The sequence below is a fragment of the Ambystoma mexicanum genome, chromosome 10 (assembly GCF_040938575.1).
Source record: "Ambystoma mexicanum isolate Mex_15411 chromosome 10, UKY_AmexF1_1, whole genome shotgun sequence".
Lineage (NCBI taxonomy): Eukaryota > Metazoa > Chordata > Amphibia > Caudata > Ambystomatidae > Ambystoma > Ambystoma mexicanum.
Genome location: NC_090932.1, coordinates 850,102,863 through 850,121,113, shown reverse-complemented (window position 1 = coordinate 850,121,113; position 18,251 = coordinate 850,102,863). Strand labels below are relative to the sequence as shown.

The following is an 18,251-nucleotide window of genomic DNA, read 5'->3' as shown; positions in this document are numbered from 1 at the left end:
GGAGCTCCACGGAAGCCTGTGTTCACTGCATGCATGCTGGCCACGCCCCGCATTTGTGCATGATGACTAGTGTGTGCAATGCTATTCTGTTGCGTACTGGGAGACAGTGTACATCGTGCCTGAAGGCGGTGATATGATTAGACCGTGGGCTATTTAGTGCCGACCTGAGTTCGTTATTCTGAAGAACCTGTAATTTATTGAGGTTGCGTTCAGAGGAGCCCAAGAATAAAGTGTTGCAGTAGTCCAACTTTGGTAGAATCGATGCCCTAGCAAGTGTTAGGCAGCAGTTTGTCGACAAGTAGATTTTGCACGCATTGATCAGCTTGTTGGTGTACGCTGTTGTTGAGGCTGTGATGTGAACTTGTTTTTTGAGGGAAAGAGTAGAGTCTAGGTAGAGACCTAGTGTTTTGACCTCGTTGGCGACTTTGATGAGGTTCCCATCAATGTTAAAGGTCTTGTATTTTGTATCAAGTCTATTTAGACGGGCTTGAGATCCGATGAGCAAAAGCTCAGTCTTGTTGTCGTTAAGGCACAGGCTGTGAACAGCCATCCATGCCTGGATTTCCAGGTAAATCTTGTTGAGCATTTTAGAGTCTCCGTCATAGCAGCCAGTCGGAGAGACGCAAGAGCCCTGTGGGACTCCACAATGGATGGGTAATGGATCAGCAGATGCTGAGGGTATGAAGACCCTTGTTGTTCTATTCAAAAGAAAGGATTGGATTCAGCTAGCAGCATTTGATGAGAACGACGCAGCGGTCATCAAGTGTTTGGTTAGGATCTGATGATCAACGAGATTAAACGCTGTGTAGAGGTCCAGCAATAAGAGGATAGCCAGCTTGCCATTGTCTTTGGCGTCATCCATTTGGATTTTTAGGTGCAAAAGGGCAGTTTCTATACTATGCCTTAGTCTGAAGCCGGATTGGTGAAGGTCCAGCAGGTTGTTGTCATCAAGATGTTTTTGGATTTGTAGATATGCTGCTCTGTCTAATATTTTTAAGAGAAAAGGGACTGTTATAATAGGTCTGTAATTGGTGGTTATTTTAGGGTCTAGATTGGGTTTTTGTGAGGCGAGGCATCACCCAAGCCTCTTTAAGATTGATAGGGACTGAGCAACTTTCGAAGGATGAATTAATCAGTGCAGTAATGAAAGGAGCTAGCTCTTTGGCTCCATCCTTGAAAACCGATGCTGGGCAGGTATCTCCCTGGCATCTTGAAAGCTTTAGTACAGAGATAATGTTTTCGACTTCTTTTGCTGTGACTGGGGAGAAGTGGAACAGAGGGCAAGAAGGGGGTAGGTGATTAGACGGTATGCGAGAGTCAGAGCTCACCGCGAGGCTATTCTTTTTTGGCTCGATTTTGGCTTGTAGTGTTTTTTTTTATCTGACGAGGCCTTTTGGATGTTGGCGCACCAGGCAACACCTTTGATGCAAGCTTCAGTTGGTGGTGCATGAGATTTCAGTTCCCTTACAATGATAAAGAGTTCTTTAGTGTGAGAGTTTGCTTTTAGAATTCTGACATTTTACATCTCTCTTTTGGGGTAGAGAATGGCTGTGTTGTAGGTGGTATCGGCTAAGATAAGTTGTTCGTTGTTGGGGATTGACAGATTTTTTTCTCCAGTTGGCTTCAGCAGATCTTTTCACTTTGCCAAGTGTTTTTAGCTTTACTGTGAACCATTTATTCAAGTTGGCTGAGGGTTTCACCTTTCACAGTTTGAGCGGGGCAATTTTATTTAAGGTTTGGTCCGGTGTACCGTTGTACAAGTTTACCAGGGAGGATGGGTCCTTGTCCTGGTTATTGAAGAGGTCAGTAATAGGCTAAAGTAGCGGTAGTAAGTTGTCTAAGGTAATGTTGCAATTGTTTCTTGAAATGAATTGTGCAATGGTAGTCTGACCAAGCGCAGGGGGTATTGTTAAGGATTGTGGTCTTGCATTTTAAGTCTGCCAGCCAATCCAGTGTTCTTCTCTTATTGTGTGTAGGTTTCTCGATGCAGTGTTTGAAGCAGAGTTGTGTAATGGAATTTTCTATGACTGTGGCATTGGAATCATTAGTGTTGTGCAGGCCTAAGTTGAGGTCTCCTAGCATTACAATTTGAGAACCTGGTTTAGTGTTATGAGTCAGGAGGAGGGTAATATCTTCCTCGAAGGATGAAATAGACCCTCGAGGATGGTAGATGAGATGTGGTAAGAGGGTCTGAGTGGCTGACAGAGGGAGTTTCACTGATAGAAGTTCTGCTTAGGGTAGGTCTGCGTTGGAGAATTCTCTAAGGCCCAGGTGTGCTTTGGCTACGAACACCACTCTGCCACCTTTGCCAGAGGCTCTGTCTGCTCTGATAATTGTGTAGTTGTCAGAGAGCTAGTGACAAGGTTGGTCCTGCCGCTGGGTGTAATCAAGTTTTGGTTATGGCAAGGAAGTCTAGTTGGTTAGCTAGGATGAAGCCTGCTATGTCAAGAGCGTGAGCTAGCAGGAATTGTGCATTAATGAGGGCTCCTATGAGAACTGGCACATCCTCTTTGGGAGAAAGGGCGGGGGCGAGGTCAGCTTTGTAGGTGGATATGCTTGCATGTAATAGTGAATTTATGTCGTTTATGTGTGGTTGGCAGGGTACTTAGATTGGAAGTTGTTGAAGGGATTGAGTGACTAGTTCGGGAGGAAAGTCTAAGATTCCTTATAAGACCAGTGACAGGATAAGAAGCATGGGAGCTGTTATGGGATATAGGGTCAACCATTTCCCTGAAGTGGGTGGGTAAGAAATTCAGGGATGGTAGTGTTAGTACAGGGAATGGTGTGACTTTCGGGAGAAAAGGAGTAGGGCAAGGGAGAGGGTGATGGCGCGAGCAACCCATTCGGGCAAGATCATGCCCTATTCTGATGAATGCGCCAGTTGCGCAAGGCACAGCCCTTGGGTTGGAAGTAGCCATACTTATGGTAAGTAGTAGGCAGTAGATTAACTATAAGCAAAAATACATGAATTAAGAATTGTTGGGGCTCCCTAGGAGCACCCTCAACATGCTTGTTTTCACAGAGGTTTATGTATGGAGAATTGAGTCTGTGCGCGAGTTAAAACCCTTACAGTATTGGATTAGGGTATGGTCCTCGCCTAGTCTCGTAATGTTTAGACTGGCATTAGAAGATATTTTGTTGCAGGACGGGAGGCTGTTCCCTCCCCTATATGAGATACTTAAAGGATGCTGTGAATACACTAGGTTGTTGCGAGTATTGGAAAGAACCTTAACTCGTAGACCAGGGGCACCGACAAGGATCAGGGAAGTCTCTATGTAGAATGAAGTAATTGGATCCTTGGCTGACATGCTAAGTACTAAAAGGGGAAGGAAATATTGGGACGGGAAACAGACTCCTGGTTATGAAAGATACCTGGACTTTCTGTCGCCAAAATTTTCTAGGGCCTCATTCCTGAAAGTTCGGGTTGGCAGACTAAACGTAGCTAAAGTTAAGCATACATTGAATAGCAATGCCCCCAAATGATGACCCTCATGTAAGAATGAGATTGAGACTGTAATGCTCTGATTACTTACCGGTAATCTTCATTACTCCTAGTCCTACTCTTCCTCGTCACAGTACTTACTTCATGAGGCCCCGGCCTCCGACACAGGACCTTCTTCTATTTCTTTAAATTCCTATAACTCCTCCCCCACATCCACGTCACTCAGTTTCATATTACCAAGCCAGAGCATGGGACCTTCCCCGCAGGGAGGGTGAGGAGGGTCGTCAGTACTGTGACGAGGAAGAGTAGGACTAGGAGTAATGAAGATTACCGGTAAGTAATCAGAGCATTACCTCCACGTCCACTCTTCCTCGTCCCAGTACTTACTTCATGAGGTATACCAAAGCAGCAACGGGGAAAAGGTCCCAATGAGAAACAGAGCTAAAAACAGTGCAGCAAACACACCCACAATAACTCTTAATTCACATCCCCACAGATAAAACTCCAACCACGAAGGAACCAACCCCCCGAGTGGGAGAAATTCAACCCATAGCGGCTGCCATACAAATCTCTTGCAGAGAAAAACCCTCCTTGCATCGGCCCAGGAAGCCGCCAAACCCCTGGCGGACCGCCCCTGATCGTGCGCAGGCACAGGCAGGCCAAAAGCCATATAGGCACTGGGATCACAACCCGGAACCATCGGAAAATGGAAACCACAGATGCGTTTTGCCCAGCCCCAGTCGGACCACAAGCAATCAGAAGACTATCAGATTGGTGGGAAAAAGCAAACCTAGCGAAATACTCCAACACGTCCCGCCGGACATAATGTTAAGCCAAGCCACCACCTCATGCATTCTCGGATCATAAAAGAAGTCAGGGAAAACCAGATCCTGAGAGGTATGAAAACCGAGATACAACTTAAGGGAGGAACTTCGGACCACACCTCAGCAGCACCGAGTCTGGCAGCACCCTCAGGAAAGGAGGGTGACATAAGAGCGCCACAATCTCCCCAAGCCTACGTGCAGAAGGGAAGGCAATAAGAAAAGCAGATTTCAGTGTAAGATGTTTCATATCAATCTCGGAAAAGGGCTCAAAAGGAGGCCCTTGAAGGAACCATAATACAAGAGGGAGATCCCAAGGGGGAAGCCCTTTATCAGAACACCTTCAGAGTGGAGGGTCTAAGAGCATCCCTTATGTACTCAACTACAGGATCTGAGAACCCCTGAGATGTCAACCTAGACTGAGCAATAGCCACACTGCCCATTGCATCCAGTGGATTTCCAACCGCAGATCCCCTTGAAGGGGACACGGCCACCTTGGAATCAGCCAAGGTTCCTAGACCGAAGCTCCAACAGAGAGGGGAGCCAACTCCGGCGGGACCAGAACTGAGCTAACAACAACACAGTCACCCTGGACACTCTGATGCGCCAAACTACCCGGGGCAGAAGGGGAATAGGCGGAAAGGCATAAAGGAAGACCCCAAGGCCACTGTACAGAGAGGGCATCCATTCCCCAATCCCCCCGGCCTGAAACCGAGAGCAGAAGAGGCGAACTTCTGCTGAGGCCGGGGATGCAAACAAGTCTAGAACCGGGGACCCTAATCTGATACAGGTCACTGCAAAGACCTGGGCCAACAGGACCAGTTCCGCCGAGGAGTGAAAACCGGCATCTGAGAAGATCCGCTTGAACATTGCCCACCCTTCTGATACGTGAGGCCACAAGAGACACCAGATGAGATTTCTCCCAGGTGCCTATCAGCGCTGCCAGAGCATTCAAGGAACAGCCGGAACCCCTTTTGCAGTTGACATATGCCAAGGCCGTCGTATTGTCTGATCGGATCAAAACCGCCGACCGTCCAGCAACTCCTTGTAGTACACCAGAGCTTGGACAATGGCACAACTCTTGCCAATTGGATGATCGCCGGCTCTCCCCAGATCTCACAACCCTTGAGCTGAGAGGACCCCCAATGTAGACCCTTTCTGCTGGCGTCGGTAGTAAGAGAGGCCACAGGAGGATGGACCATGCACACCTCAGCCTGTAGACCTGAAACCCCCCGCCACCACAGCGGGGAGACTCGCAGCGCTGGGGACACCGAAAACACAACTACGAAAGCCGAGACGTCGGAAACCAGTGGGAGAGAGAATAAGACACCAGGGGACATAACCGAAGACGGGCTCAAGGAACCGAAAAAAACGCAAGACGCCACATGCCCCGTAATTTCAGCAACAGGCGAGCCGAGACACACTGCTTTCTGAGAACCCAGCCCAGACCAGCCAGCAAGCGCCCCCCTCTGCACAACATCTAGAGTACACTCTCCCCAGACATCCGGACAAGCAGTGCAGGGTCTTGAGACCCATAAGCAGTTGACACATCCTAGAAGGCATAGGGACCAGGAACACCCGCAAGTAGAAAACTTGACCCTGAACAGGGAGAGGAACGGGCAAGACGGTAAACCACAACAATCCTTCCTAGAGAACGGATCCCATGGCCAACTACTTGGACCGTGAGCTGGGTACCAAAGTCCTAACCATGCAAACCTGGACAGGAGGAGACAGGAACTGCAACCGATACCCCCCTCCGGAAGGAGCCCATTACCCAGGAAGCCGAACCCCACCGGTCCCATACACCTCAGAGAAGATAGGGACGAGGAGCCAGGGAAAACCGCCAGTCACCGCACTTGCACCAGAGGAAAATCACAGGACGTTGAAGCATGCCTGTGCCACAATATAACAGCATGCTTGTCAGCCCACAAAAAGATCCGATTTATCCAAAGGAAGATACAGGACAGCCCAGAAGTCCAGCAGACCAGGGCCCCCCCAGCCGACAGAGGAGCCACCAGGCTGGCGTCAAAAGGGCAGAATACTGTCACAAAGCAGGGCAAAGCAATCCATCCCGGATAGCAGACATCAAAGGCAACCCCCCACCTAGGGTATTCCTACACTGGAAAAACCCACTGAAGTGACATCCCCCTCCACAGGCACCAGGGGCTCTGAGAACCCCTCTAAGCACAGACATGTGCCATATCACTTCCCACAAGTCTGAGAGGAGGCGTGAAAGCAACACGTCAGCACCGGAGGACCTAGGCCCTAAAAGAAGAGACACTGGGAACCCTCTGAATGGCCATTACTTCCATGATGCATTTTCTATAATTCCATGCCGGACAAGGGAAAAGAGAATCATCTCCTTTGACCTTCCCTGGTGCAGTTCAGAGGAAGAGGACAAGGAGTCTGCGTCCATAGCTAGTACAGACGCAAAGACACCACTAACTCGCCACATTACTGAGAGGTGGCTTGAGCCCTGTATCCAGTAGCTGGTAGCCCAAGCTCTAAATTGTTCCAATGCGTCGGTCTAGGAAGGATGAAATGCCGAGTCAGCACCGCAGAGACTCGAACCCAAAGTGTAGACTATGCCAGGCCGGTACCCTTCAGGCCGCTTGCAGACCCGTCCAAATATGCGCTGTTTTCACAGGCTGCACGCAAAGAATGCAGCCAACATCCGGTGCATCCTGGGCTGCGTGTGTCTGAGGAGCGGGTAGTATGTGACATGCCTGTGACAGAACAGAGCCCCAGCACTTTCAAAGACTCTCTGCCTCTGTCACCCCACGACAAGAAGCAGAGAGGCCTTCACAACAAAAAGGGAAGGCTAGGCCATACTGCCAAGTGCTTGCCATTATTTCCAATAAAGATGTGTATACAGAGCACGAGGAAACGGCATGTTGAAGGAGTCAAGATGGCCATACCAGCAGGAGAGGGGAAAAATATCAAGCACAGTCCTCCCCTCTCCTTACCTTCCCCCAGAGAATGCAGCTAACATCCGGTGCATCCTGTGCTGTGTGTGTCTGAGGAGCGGGTGGTATGTGACATGCCTGCGACAGAACAGAGCCCCCGCACTTTCAAAGACTCTCTGCCACTGTCACCCCACGACAAGAAGCAGAGAGGCCACACAACAAAAGGGAAGGCTAGCCCATACTGCCAAGTGCTTGCCATCATTTCCAACAAAGATGTGTACACAAAGCACGAGGAAACGGCATGTTGAAGGAATCAAGATGGCCATACCAGCAGGAGAGGGGAAAAATATCAAGCACAGTCCTCCCCTCTCCTTACCTTCCCCCAGAGAATGCAGCTAACATCCGGTGCATCCTGTGCTGTGTGTGTCTGAGGAGCGGGTGGTATGTGGCATGCCTGCGACAGAACAGAGCCCCCGCACTTTCAAAGACTCTCTGCCACTGTCACCCCACGACAAGAAGCAGAGAGGCCACACAACAAAAGGGAAGGCTAGCCCATACTGCCAAGTGCTTGCCATCATTTCCAATAAAGATGTGTACACAGAGCACGAGGAAAAGGCCTGTCGAATCAAGATGGCCAAAACAGGAGGAGAGGGGAAAAACATCAAGCCCAGTCCTCCCCTCTCCTTACCTTCCCCCGGGCCATGCAGGACCCGGGACACAATGCTCACGCTGCGGTCCGGAGCCCAGCAAAGAACCGAGCGAGGCAATCCCGCTCAACTGTGACCCCAAGCCCCGCAGGTGGCCCAGGAGCAGCGCCGCACCTGAGGGAGCCGAGGGCCCCGCCACACAGCCCCCCCCAGGGGGCCAGCAATCGGTGCTCCCCAGTGCCCCTCACCGGGAAGAAAAAGTCCAACCTGCCGGAGGCAGGAAAAATTAAACTGAGTGACGTGGATGTGGGGGGGAGTTATAGGAATTTAAAGAAATAGAAGAAGGTCCTGTGTCGGAGGCAGGGGCCTCATGAAGTAAGTACTGGGACGAGGAAGAGTGGACGTGGAGGTAATGCATTTCATCATATTTTTCCATCATATCATCCTATTAGAGACATCTCATACCTCTATTTAGACTCAGAGCAGTCGGCTCTGTAAATAGAGCTCGAGCACTGTGCACTTATACAAAAGAGGAGTTAGCTGTTCATTCGATAGTGAAATATTAAACTAATGTATGGTAAATGAGATCATGTTGCATTGTTTAATTTAGTGCTCATGATACTAGCGGAGAAGACTGGGAACCTGATCATGTTTTTTGTGTTTTGATATGGGTTTATATCACTACTGGGCATCTTATTATTTTTGTATTACTAGGTATTTTAAATCGTAAATTAGACCTTTTGTGGGAATTTAAATGCAATTGTGTGATTATGACTAATTTCTGTAATTTTTATTTTATACTTTGCTGTGTACCTGTTTGTATTGTATTTAATACTGTTATGGTCTGATTAAATTGACCGAATGAAAGTTGAACTGACTGAAAACTCCCCAGAACATGACGAACCCCACAATGAATACATACAGCATGAGCAGCTGGCAACTGCCCGTCAAATGGAGATTTAGAAAGTGGCAGCAAAAGCCTTTCTGGAGCCTTCCAGTAATAGCCGAGCCAGAGATTGGTCAAAGGCAAGGTTTGACTAGAGGGACCAGTTAGAGCTGTGAGGAGTGTTGGAAGAGGGAAGGCTTTTCTACAAAAGCCCAGCCAGCCCATAGGACAGTGTTTGGTGTTTGGGTGAGATCAGGTGGAGCAGTGGTGGATGAAGGGATCAGACAGAGGGAGGGTGGTGGACTGAAGGGTTGAGGAGATTGTGGTAGTTTTCTGAAAGAGAGCAGGTACAGTGTGCAGGACAGAATGATAGCAGTTGGGTGTAGTGTAGTAAAAATGTGTGGGTGGTAACATGTAAGTGAAAGAAAGGTAAGAGATAGAGAGGGGAAATAAGTGTGGCAGAATTTAATTTAAAGAAGGTGTGAGAGGGAGAGTAAGTGAGGGTGAAAGTATGAAGTAGGAATAGTATTGGGGAGGTCAGAGAGAAGAAGGAAGGTAGTTTGAAAAGACAGGCGGAAAAAGTGTGCAAGATCCGAAAACAGGGCAATGGGCATAGGTAGAGAGAGAGGAATAAGAGGGAAGAGGAGAGGTGCAGGTAGTGCGTGGGTGGCAGAAGTGAGGGGAGAGGAGAAAGGTAACTGGATAAGCAGGGGAGAGAAGATAGAAGAGAAAGGAAGAGGTACAAATAGAGAGGTACGCAAGGAAGATCAAAGAGGAAGGAACGATTAGTCAGGGATAGAGAGAGAGAGAAAGAGAGAGGGGAGAGACTGGAAGAGAAATCCGTGGTGACATTGGGCAGTCTAACAAACCAGAGGTATCCTTTAAAATTTCCCAGAGGGGACTACATAGAACAGGCTACATCCTTTCAGTTTCCCGGTCAAGATCAGAAAGACCTAGATAGTAGGGGTTACATTTTGCTTTAGAGAACATCAGGAGGTAGGTAAGGGACGCCTGGGCTAGAGACGGAGGAGCCCATTGGGAGGTCGTTTCAACGGCCCGGTTTTCCTAGACCAGTTCTTATATACTTTAATTAAAAACCTTATCGCTACTATTTTTCTGTGGGGATTTATGAAGCCATCTGTGACACTAGAATGATAGAAAAAGAAGTCCTTACGGAGAGTCCTGTAATTGACCAGATTCGGAGGTTTACCCTTAGAGGAAGAAATGCAGAAAGGAACTCTGAGTTTTCGACGTGTATAACTTGTTTAAACTTGAACACATGTTTACCTTAGCAGTCTCTCTGAGTGGCTGAGGGACTTTGTTGTTTCCCAGCATTCAAGCAAACGTATACAGCAGTATGTGCTTTACCAGACATTAGTGATAGTCATAATTATGCAGCTTTACTATTTGTATCTTTATACAGGATAGATAAATTACATTCATTTAAGTTTCTTCCTGAATTTTTTTTCTCAATGGTATAATCAGCTCCTAAAGATGGGCACTGAAGCTAGAAACTCTCAGAGGACATTCATTTGGTTCAAATATCACATTGTGATTATAATTGTGAATGTAGCTGATGAAGGAGCTACCATATACAGATTCGACATGACATAACATTTGTAAACTTACAATTAAAACCATACTTTGGAATGATTCTTACTTTTTGGACACAACTTAAATATGTTTGAAATGTGTTAATGTTTATTAGTACCCGTCGAGAGTCAAGCAGAGTGCAACACGCATTCTGATTGGCTCTTGTTAGGTCCTTACACGGCCGAGAATCCTAGCCACATTGTCCTCGGCAGGGGGGCGTGGCAGCCCCTCAGCCAATGAGGAGGCTCGAAGCTGGGCCATCCCCGTTCCGAGCCCCCCCACGGCTGAGAGGCTGCCTTTGCCCCCTGCCGGGGACTCAGGTAAGCTTTGTTTTTTGTTTTTTTTTCTTTCCCTTCCCTCTCTCCTCATGCCCTCCCCACCCCACTTACCTTCTTGCTTCTGCATCCCCGGTGGGGGACGATGGCAGCCTCCAGCAGTGTGGAGACTCGGAGCGGGGCCATCCCCGCCCCACCCCTCCACACGGCTGGAGGCTTCCATCGTGCCCTGCTGGGGACTCAGGTACATTTGTTTTTTGTTTTGTTTTTTCTTCCCCTCCCTCCCTTCCTTCTGCCCTCCCAACCGCACTTACCTTCTGCTTTTTTTTTTTCGGGAGCAGACGCGCTGGGAACTCTTCTGTTCCCAGCGTGTCCGCGCCCGATGGGCGCCATGGAAAGGGAAAAGTTAAACGGACTCAGTTTTCCTTTTCCCGGCTGCCATTTTCTTGGTTGTTTTTTTTTTTTTTTCTGTCCCGAAACGCTGCAGAGTTTCGGGACATAAAAAAATAGCTTTTAGTGCCCTGGTCTCACATATATTGCGGGCCGGGGTACTAATAGCAACATGACCCTTGTGGCGGGGGCATTACCAACTTAGGTAATGCCCCGGGGCCTACGTTAAGGACCTCACTTTGCTCGGGCCTATAACTATGGGCCCTGGTGCATTACCTGAGTCGGTAATGCCCCCGTCGCTCGGGTCATATTGCTTAATTAATGGTGAGCACACTAAAACCTGTCCAACCATTAATCCACCCTACAATAATCAGTCTCATCAAATGACCCCATTGCCAGACAATAGTTTAAATGGATGACCATTAGATTCACAGTTACTCATCCCTTTCCAAAGCTTTGCCTTTATATATTAAGGTACTCACCCATTGTGAGGGATTGCTATCAAAAGCAATGGGTCAAACGTCTTTGCATCAAATGGCCAGGTATTAATGCCACTGCACAGGTTCGGGAGGGCAGCCTTGTTGATGCAGCCGCCATGTTGCACTCTACTTTTGTTCACTGGCATTAAAGGGGAGCCAAGTGTGCAAGCGCAGTACAGCATTGATGAACTCGATTGTCAGTCACCACTCCTGCTATTTGCAGTGTGATCACAAAGCTTGCTTAGAGCGGAGGGGTGCAGGGACGCTGCTGCATAACACCATCAGGATGTCGCGGCCCACACGCCACCACCCTGTCCTTGATACCCTAAACAGCAGGTCCAGTGGGACAGACGTGGAGAGAAGACACTGCAGATGCCCCATGAGACACTCATGGTGTCCCTGATGACCTCTGCCTGACCTAGCTCCTGTATCCTGCTGCTGCCATAGGCAAGTGGTAAGAGCAGAAGAACAGAAGCAATTCAAAGTGTTGCTAAGAGGGTGTGGGCCTCCTGGTGCAGGCAGCTCAAAAGGTAAATAATCTTAGGGGGGGCAGAACCACATTTTTCGCTCTCCTGTATGCTGCCTGCTCTGGAGGGGATCTCTTTCCCCCACTGTTCACTTTCTGTTGTGATCTAGTAATTGCAGGAGATGATCCAAACAATTGGCATACCTCTAACACCTATGCATTCAACTCTTGACTCCAAGATTGACTTGTTTTGCAATATCAAACGCTGTTGAGCTGTCCAATGACACAAAGTCCTCTACATCTACTTTATCTATAATAGCCTTAGATTGTTAAGTGTAACAATCAAGGCAAATTAAGTTGCGCCTTCTTGTTTAAATCCTGACTGTAAAGGGTACAATAGGTCATTGTCTCCAATGATTATTTGGTGCTGTGTGACTGCAACTCGTTCATGAGGTGTCACAGGGTGGGGGTGATCGACATTTGATGCTAAATCATCATGTTCTAGAGCTGGTTCCTTCATAAGGGGAATTTATATTAGTAAAACATTTAGAATTTAAGTTAGTCTCACAAAGTAAGATTTTCCACTTCACCTGCCCCCGGGAAATATTGTGTGCAGATTGTATTGCTGTTATATTATGAGATAATGAATATAGTAATGTAAATTGATCCAAGAAAGTACCTCTTTCGCATCGGTCACCAGTCCACCCAGGGGGACAAGCACATGCCCCCGAAAGTTGGTCACACGTTCCTCCATGGCTACAGTTGCATTGTGGCTCACAACCTTCTTCCAATTTTCCATGTTCACACTCTGAAGGAGGAAAACATATAATGTCATCATCATCTGGGGAAAGTTAATGTATTTTGATAGGATAGATTGGATTTTCAGATCCAGTTTGACTCGCCAAGTTCATAAACTGCACCAATCCAGCCCTTGGGAGATTTGCACTTGCCACTCATATGGTTGCAAGTACTCCTCAATTGACAGATACAGTACTGCAAACATTGTGCACCATACAAACCCAGTGGGCAGGCTGTGAATGTACAATATCACTATTATAATGATTTCACAAACATACATGTCTTCAGGGATTCATTAGGCACCTGGCCATAAACAGAATTAGTATGTATTATTTAGTATTGTTTTTATTTTTTTGTTATTGAGACAAATAGTTTATTACAGACGTGTGTCTTCACATCACATGCAAAACAGCTAACAAATCCTTCAATCTGTATATATATTTCCAGCAAGGGCAAAAGGTTAAAGAAAAAGAATAAGAACAAAGGGAGAAGCGTATTTGCAATTCTAAAATATTAAAACCACTTGTTCACTCCTAAACTCATTTTATAACCCAAAATCGAGGGGTGAATATAAAACTATTACACCAGTTCAAATGCTTCACCTTAAACCTTTGTCAGAGCAATCGTCATAGATACATTTCCACCTGTTAAAAATGATACCCGCCAGTCGTCTGCTGTAAGAGTTTGCCTAGCTTCAATCAACCTTCCAATGTGTCTAATTCTTAGCATTGTGAAGCCAGGACAAACAGTGTTATATGCTTTAAAGTTTCTAACTCCTCTCCCTTAGAAGAAAATCTACAACTAGGCTGGCTCTAAGTCTGTCTTTTTATATACCTCGGGGTCATCTTTGACTCCACACTCTCCTTTTCTCCTCATATCTCCAACATCACTAAAAGGTCAAACTACCAACTGCACCTACTCAGAGGTATTCCCCTTCTTCCCCCAGAAGATTACTGTCTATAGAGCTCTGGTTCTCTCTAGACATGACTACTGCAACAGCATCTTTCTAAATCTACCTGCTTCTACTCTCCGCCCTGTGCAACTCATGCAGAACAGGATTGTGAGACTTGTCCTTGGCCTCAAGCCCTGGGATCGTATCTCTCCAGCCCTGAAATCTCTTCGTTGGCTCCCAGTGGCTGCATGGATTAAATTCAAGACCATTTGCATTGTCCACAAGGCTTTGTGGGGCCTGGGACCAAAATACCTTCAACTGTCCCTCTGTAAATATCTTCCCACTCATGCTCTCTGCTCCTCTGCCTCCATCTCCCCCAGGGTCAGTCGCTTCTCCAAGCAACAAGTTGGGGGTAGATCTCTTTCCTCAGCCGGGGCCTCCCACTGGAACATCCTCCCTGCCACTCTGAAACTTGAGGAGAACCACCTACAGTTCCGGAAGCACCCCAAGACCTTCCTCTTTGTTTCTGTCTTGGCTCTTCCTCTCCCCTGCTGATCTGGCCTCTTTGGCCTCTTTAGCGCCTTCACCTGCCTACCCTCTGATTTCGGGCCCAGGCCCCTGCACACCCAACCACACACCTGCACTGCCTCCTGGCAACCCTTGCACTTGGGTATGTATCTGTAACCCTACAGTCCCCTTACATGCACTTATCAGACTTCCCTTGTCTGCACTTCAAAGCTTGCACTTGCCACCTTGTTGGCTGCACTACCAGTTTTTGTTGTTCTTATCCCTTGCTCAGCACTTCCCACTTTTCCCCTCTCCCCTGCACTTGCACGTTCTCAATGTCACTGAGCTTAGTAAGATCATTGTTTTGTCCCCCCCTTGTTCCCCTTCCTTGCCTCATCGCTCTCTGAAACATTTGTGTATGAGCGTGATAGAAATAAAATATCATATACCATTTAAATTTGCTTTATAGGATATATGTTCATTCGACCTCATGAATCTATCTCTCATTAATGGACATGGGTCTCTAATTAGATATTTCGGTAAAGAAATATATATGCTTTAGATTGCATTCCACGATTGGCATTCAGACAGTATTTATTTTTGATTTCGATCATCTAGATCCAATCCTGCAGCCATAATGTCTTTTTTACATATTATATCATAGGTTATTTATAACGCATTTAATACCCAGAGGTTTCTAAGCACAGACCCGAGGATCAAACCTGTGTTGCTCTGTGTCGTCTTGCTTCCAAGGCAAGCACATTGCTGCTGAGCTATCCTCCCAAGACGAGAATAGTTGGATTTGTCATAAGTATCTCCTGGTAAGTACCCATTGCTCTAGAATAATAATAATAACAATAATAATAATAATAATAATTTGGCATTTATATAGCGCTACAAACCCTCAGGTATCTGAGCGCTGCTTATTATTACCCACGTGTGTGGTGCTCATTTTATCGACCTCAGAAGGATGAAAGGCTGAGTTTGGCTCCTCCGGGATTCGAACCTGTGTTACCAGGCTCTGCACAGATGTCAAAGCGAGCGCTCTACTCGCTGTGCCACTTTAAAGATTGGGAATTAGCTCCCTTTCCCACGTGCCTTTTCTAAAAATGCATCTAATAAGGAAGGGCAGAACTATACATGGTATATTTCCAAAACAAATCAAGGGATTTCCATATAGTTCTTGCATACATTGATATTAAACCTCGTTCATATTGTATTATTGATGTCGGAACACCTCTGGGTAATCTCAGAAGTCTTCTCCAAAATGTGCCCTCCAATGATGCCCATATTTTACACAAAGTAAATAAGAATGCCTGTGCACTATATGTTAGTGTTGAAGTGACTTTCATTTTATCAAAAGACAGTACAGGCAAGATCGGGAATTTCCCATACTTCATACGAATTAGGGAGATCTGAGCAGTCAAGCTCTTGACCGTGTCTTTCAACTCCTGAGCAGCCTACGCTGGAGTCCGATGGAGGTCTGGTCAATCAAGACTAGGTCATCTGTGTAGAGGATCCAGGCCAACTCCTGGTTACCAATTCTAGGGGGAAAGGATCTGATGGGGTTTAGAGTGTCCGCAAGGTCAGACGGGAAAAGATTAAAAAGCGTCTGGACCAAGGGGCATCCCTATTTCAGCCCTCTATACGTACGGATCTTTTTAATTAAAATGCCTTGGGCATTTAATAATCTGATCTGAACTTTTGTGTTAGTATATAACAACATTATTGCTGATAATACATCAGACTGACACTCCCAGGCCACTAGATTAGACCAACTAACTACTGTATCAATGCTATGAAATGTGTTTTTTAGGTCAACAAAGGCCAAATATATTTTTGGACCATTTTTTAAATCTTTTCATTTTAAAACATTCAAAAGAAACAAATTACGTCGGTCCCGACACCCCTTGTAAATCCTGTTTGCAGTGGATTTCATCTTTTTGTCTCTTTAACCCATTTCTGCAGGAAAGATACAATTAGTGCTGTGAACAGTTTGCCCAATACATCCTGAAGGGTAATAGGGTGATAGTTGGCAGGATGAGCCCTGTTGCCCCTCTAAATAACAGCACTTTTATAGCTGGTCTCCAAGACTTCAGTACATCTCCTAGCTGTACTATCTGGTCAAAGAGTTTGCCAATAAAAGGGATCCAGGCTTCCAGGGCCTTCTTCATATTTCATATTTGTAATAATGTCAGGCCCGGGCCCTAGACAAATTAGCATTGTTGATCAATGATTTTAAGTCAGAAGAATCAAATTTAAATGCTCATGGAAATCATGGGTCTCGGTAGAATATACTAGTTACATGTTTCAAAAGGGGCAAATCATTTCCCATAAAATGAGACCCAATCTTCATCCATGACTACATTTGTTAGGACAGCTGCCTTAGTAGAGATCTGATTATTTAATCAGTTGCCACGTTTGCAGCGCTTAACATCATTTCACAACCCGACAGAAACATTTCAGCCTTGTGGAGTGACAACCACTTCTTATACTTGTGTTTCCTTTTTCTTAGCCATTCAAATCTTTCATAACTCTCTGAATATTTCATTATCTGAAGATCCTTCAGTAACTGGTTTTTTTCTAGTGTTATCCACTTAAATAGGAGTGTTAGGTAAAACATTCAATTTAATTCCTCTCTATCGCTTACCCTAAAATCCCAGAGCAGTGGAACATAGTTTACCTCTGTTGAGTTACTCTTCGAGTGTCCGATACATTTTATCAGTTCATCAATCTCCTGAGGTGTCATACGTAGGCGATTGCTTCCCTGAGAAAGGTCTACATTGGGCAACCAGGTTGCATTTTTTTTGAAACCCGTAACTTCCAGTAGTGCATGGTCACGGTTTCCCCTGGACATCACTTTAAATGTTTTTGCGATATTTACTGTGTTCCTTGAAACAAAGAAATAATTCAAAACTCTCAAGTGTTTGGCCATTAAGCATGTAAAAATCCCTGCTGTTCATTGCATTACTCCATGTTTTCAATCTCTCGTATCCCTTATTCACCAAGCCATCAAAATCATAAATGATCATTCCATTTTTGTGAATACAAAACATGTTCAGATCCCCACGAATGATCAGGAATAAAATATTAAATTACTTAGTGAAAGTGTCATTAATGTTCATCAAAACGTCCAAAAGTACATCAGAGGCAACATCCTTAGCATTCCAGTACACCTTGAAAATCAAATCCCAGCTTACTGTGTTTGTGGACTCCTGATTGATTTTACAAAATAGTAATTGTAAAAAAAAGGGTTAACATTCCACATTTCAATAACTGTAATCTCAATTTCTCACCAAAATCAAAAGACCCGCTGCAGGTGTCCCACGAGTAGCTTTGTATGCAGGATTTAAATAGACACCAAAGCCGTCTACTACAGAGGCCGACTGCAACCAGATTTCTTGCAAACACATTATTATCAAATTTCCCCGATATTAAAATCAGACTTGGAGAATAAATGTAAGAATCCCCTGGTGCTCCATGAGCCCATCATCCAGTCACTTTCCGTAGCATGCACTTGTTGTTATTTGGGAAATCGGACTGTGTGCGTGTTCATCGTTGGGCGTTGTTTAGAATCGAATAGATGGCCTACCGAAATTGAGTCTTCTTTGATCTTGCGAGCCTCATCTTTTCCACAATTGAAAGTGATTTTAAATCCCCGTTTGTGATTTTACTTGCTGGACTTTGGTCTTTTATGCCCTACCCCACAGAACATTTATTTTTCCTCTCTTCTCTCAGGGGAACAGGCCCTCTAAGCTTCCACACGTGTTTTCCTTAGATTGAGCATTTGTTTCTTATGTCCTTAAAGAGTCCCATTTCTAGCTGTAGAATCAATCGGCTCAAAACCCAGTGGAAGTAATAATGGGGCTGCCTGTAAAAGAGATGATTTAATCACGTTTAAGCTTAGATGTAAAACCACTTTATCTGCTTGGTATTCACTCACAAATTCCACAATTTTAATGTTTTCCATGTTGACAAATATCTTTTCTGGAATGTGATGAAAAAATCTAAGCACATTTGAACTATTTAAAATGAAACCATCCTCCGCTGACAATAAATGCTCCAGTAACAGAGTGTAAGCCCACAAGCTGTTCTCATCTCTTAATGGGCAGCCGGCGGGTTTCTTTTAGTAGTAGAGTTAATGGTCGA

At 45.8% G+C, this 18,251-nt stretch overlaps 1 protein-coding gene across 6 annotated transcripts in view; it reads right to left on the bottom strand.

The window, feature by feature from the left end:
- The window catches only part of LOC138491794 (multiple epidermal growth factor-like domains protein 6), a 1,495,213-nt gene that overhangs the window by 217,743 nt on the left and 1,259,219 nt on the right, over window positions 1-18,251 (bottom strand). For all 6 annotated transcript variants that reach the window (XM_069618507.1, XM_069618508.1, XM_069618505.1 and 3 more), the window contains one exon: window positions 12,585-12,713. In XM_069618507.1, the coding sequence (XP_069474608.1) occupies window positions 12,585-12,713 (129 nt within the window). The remainder of the gene's footprint in view (window positions 1-12,584; window positions 12,714-18,251) is intronic.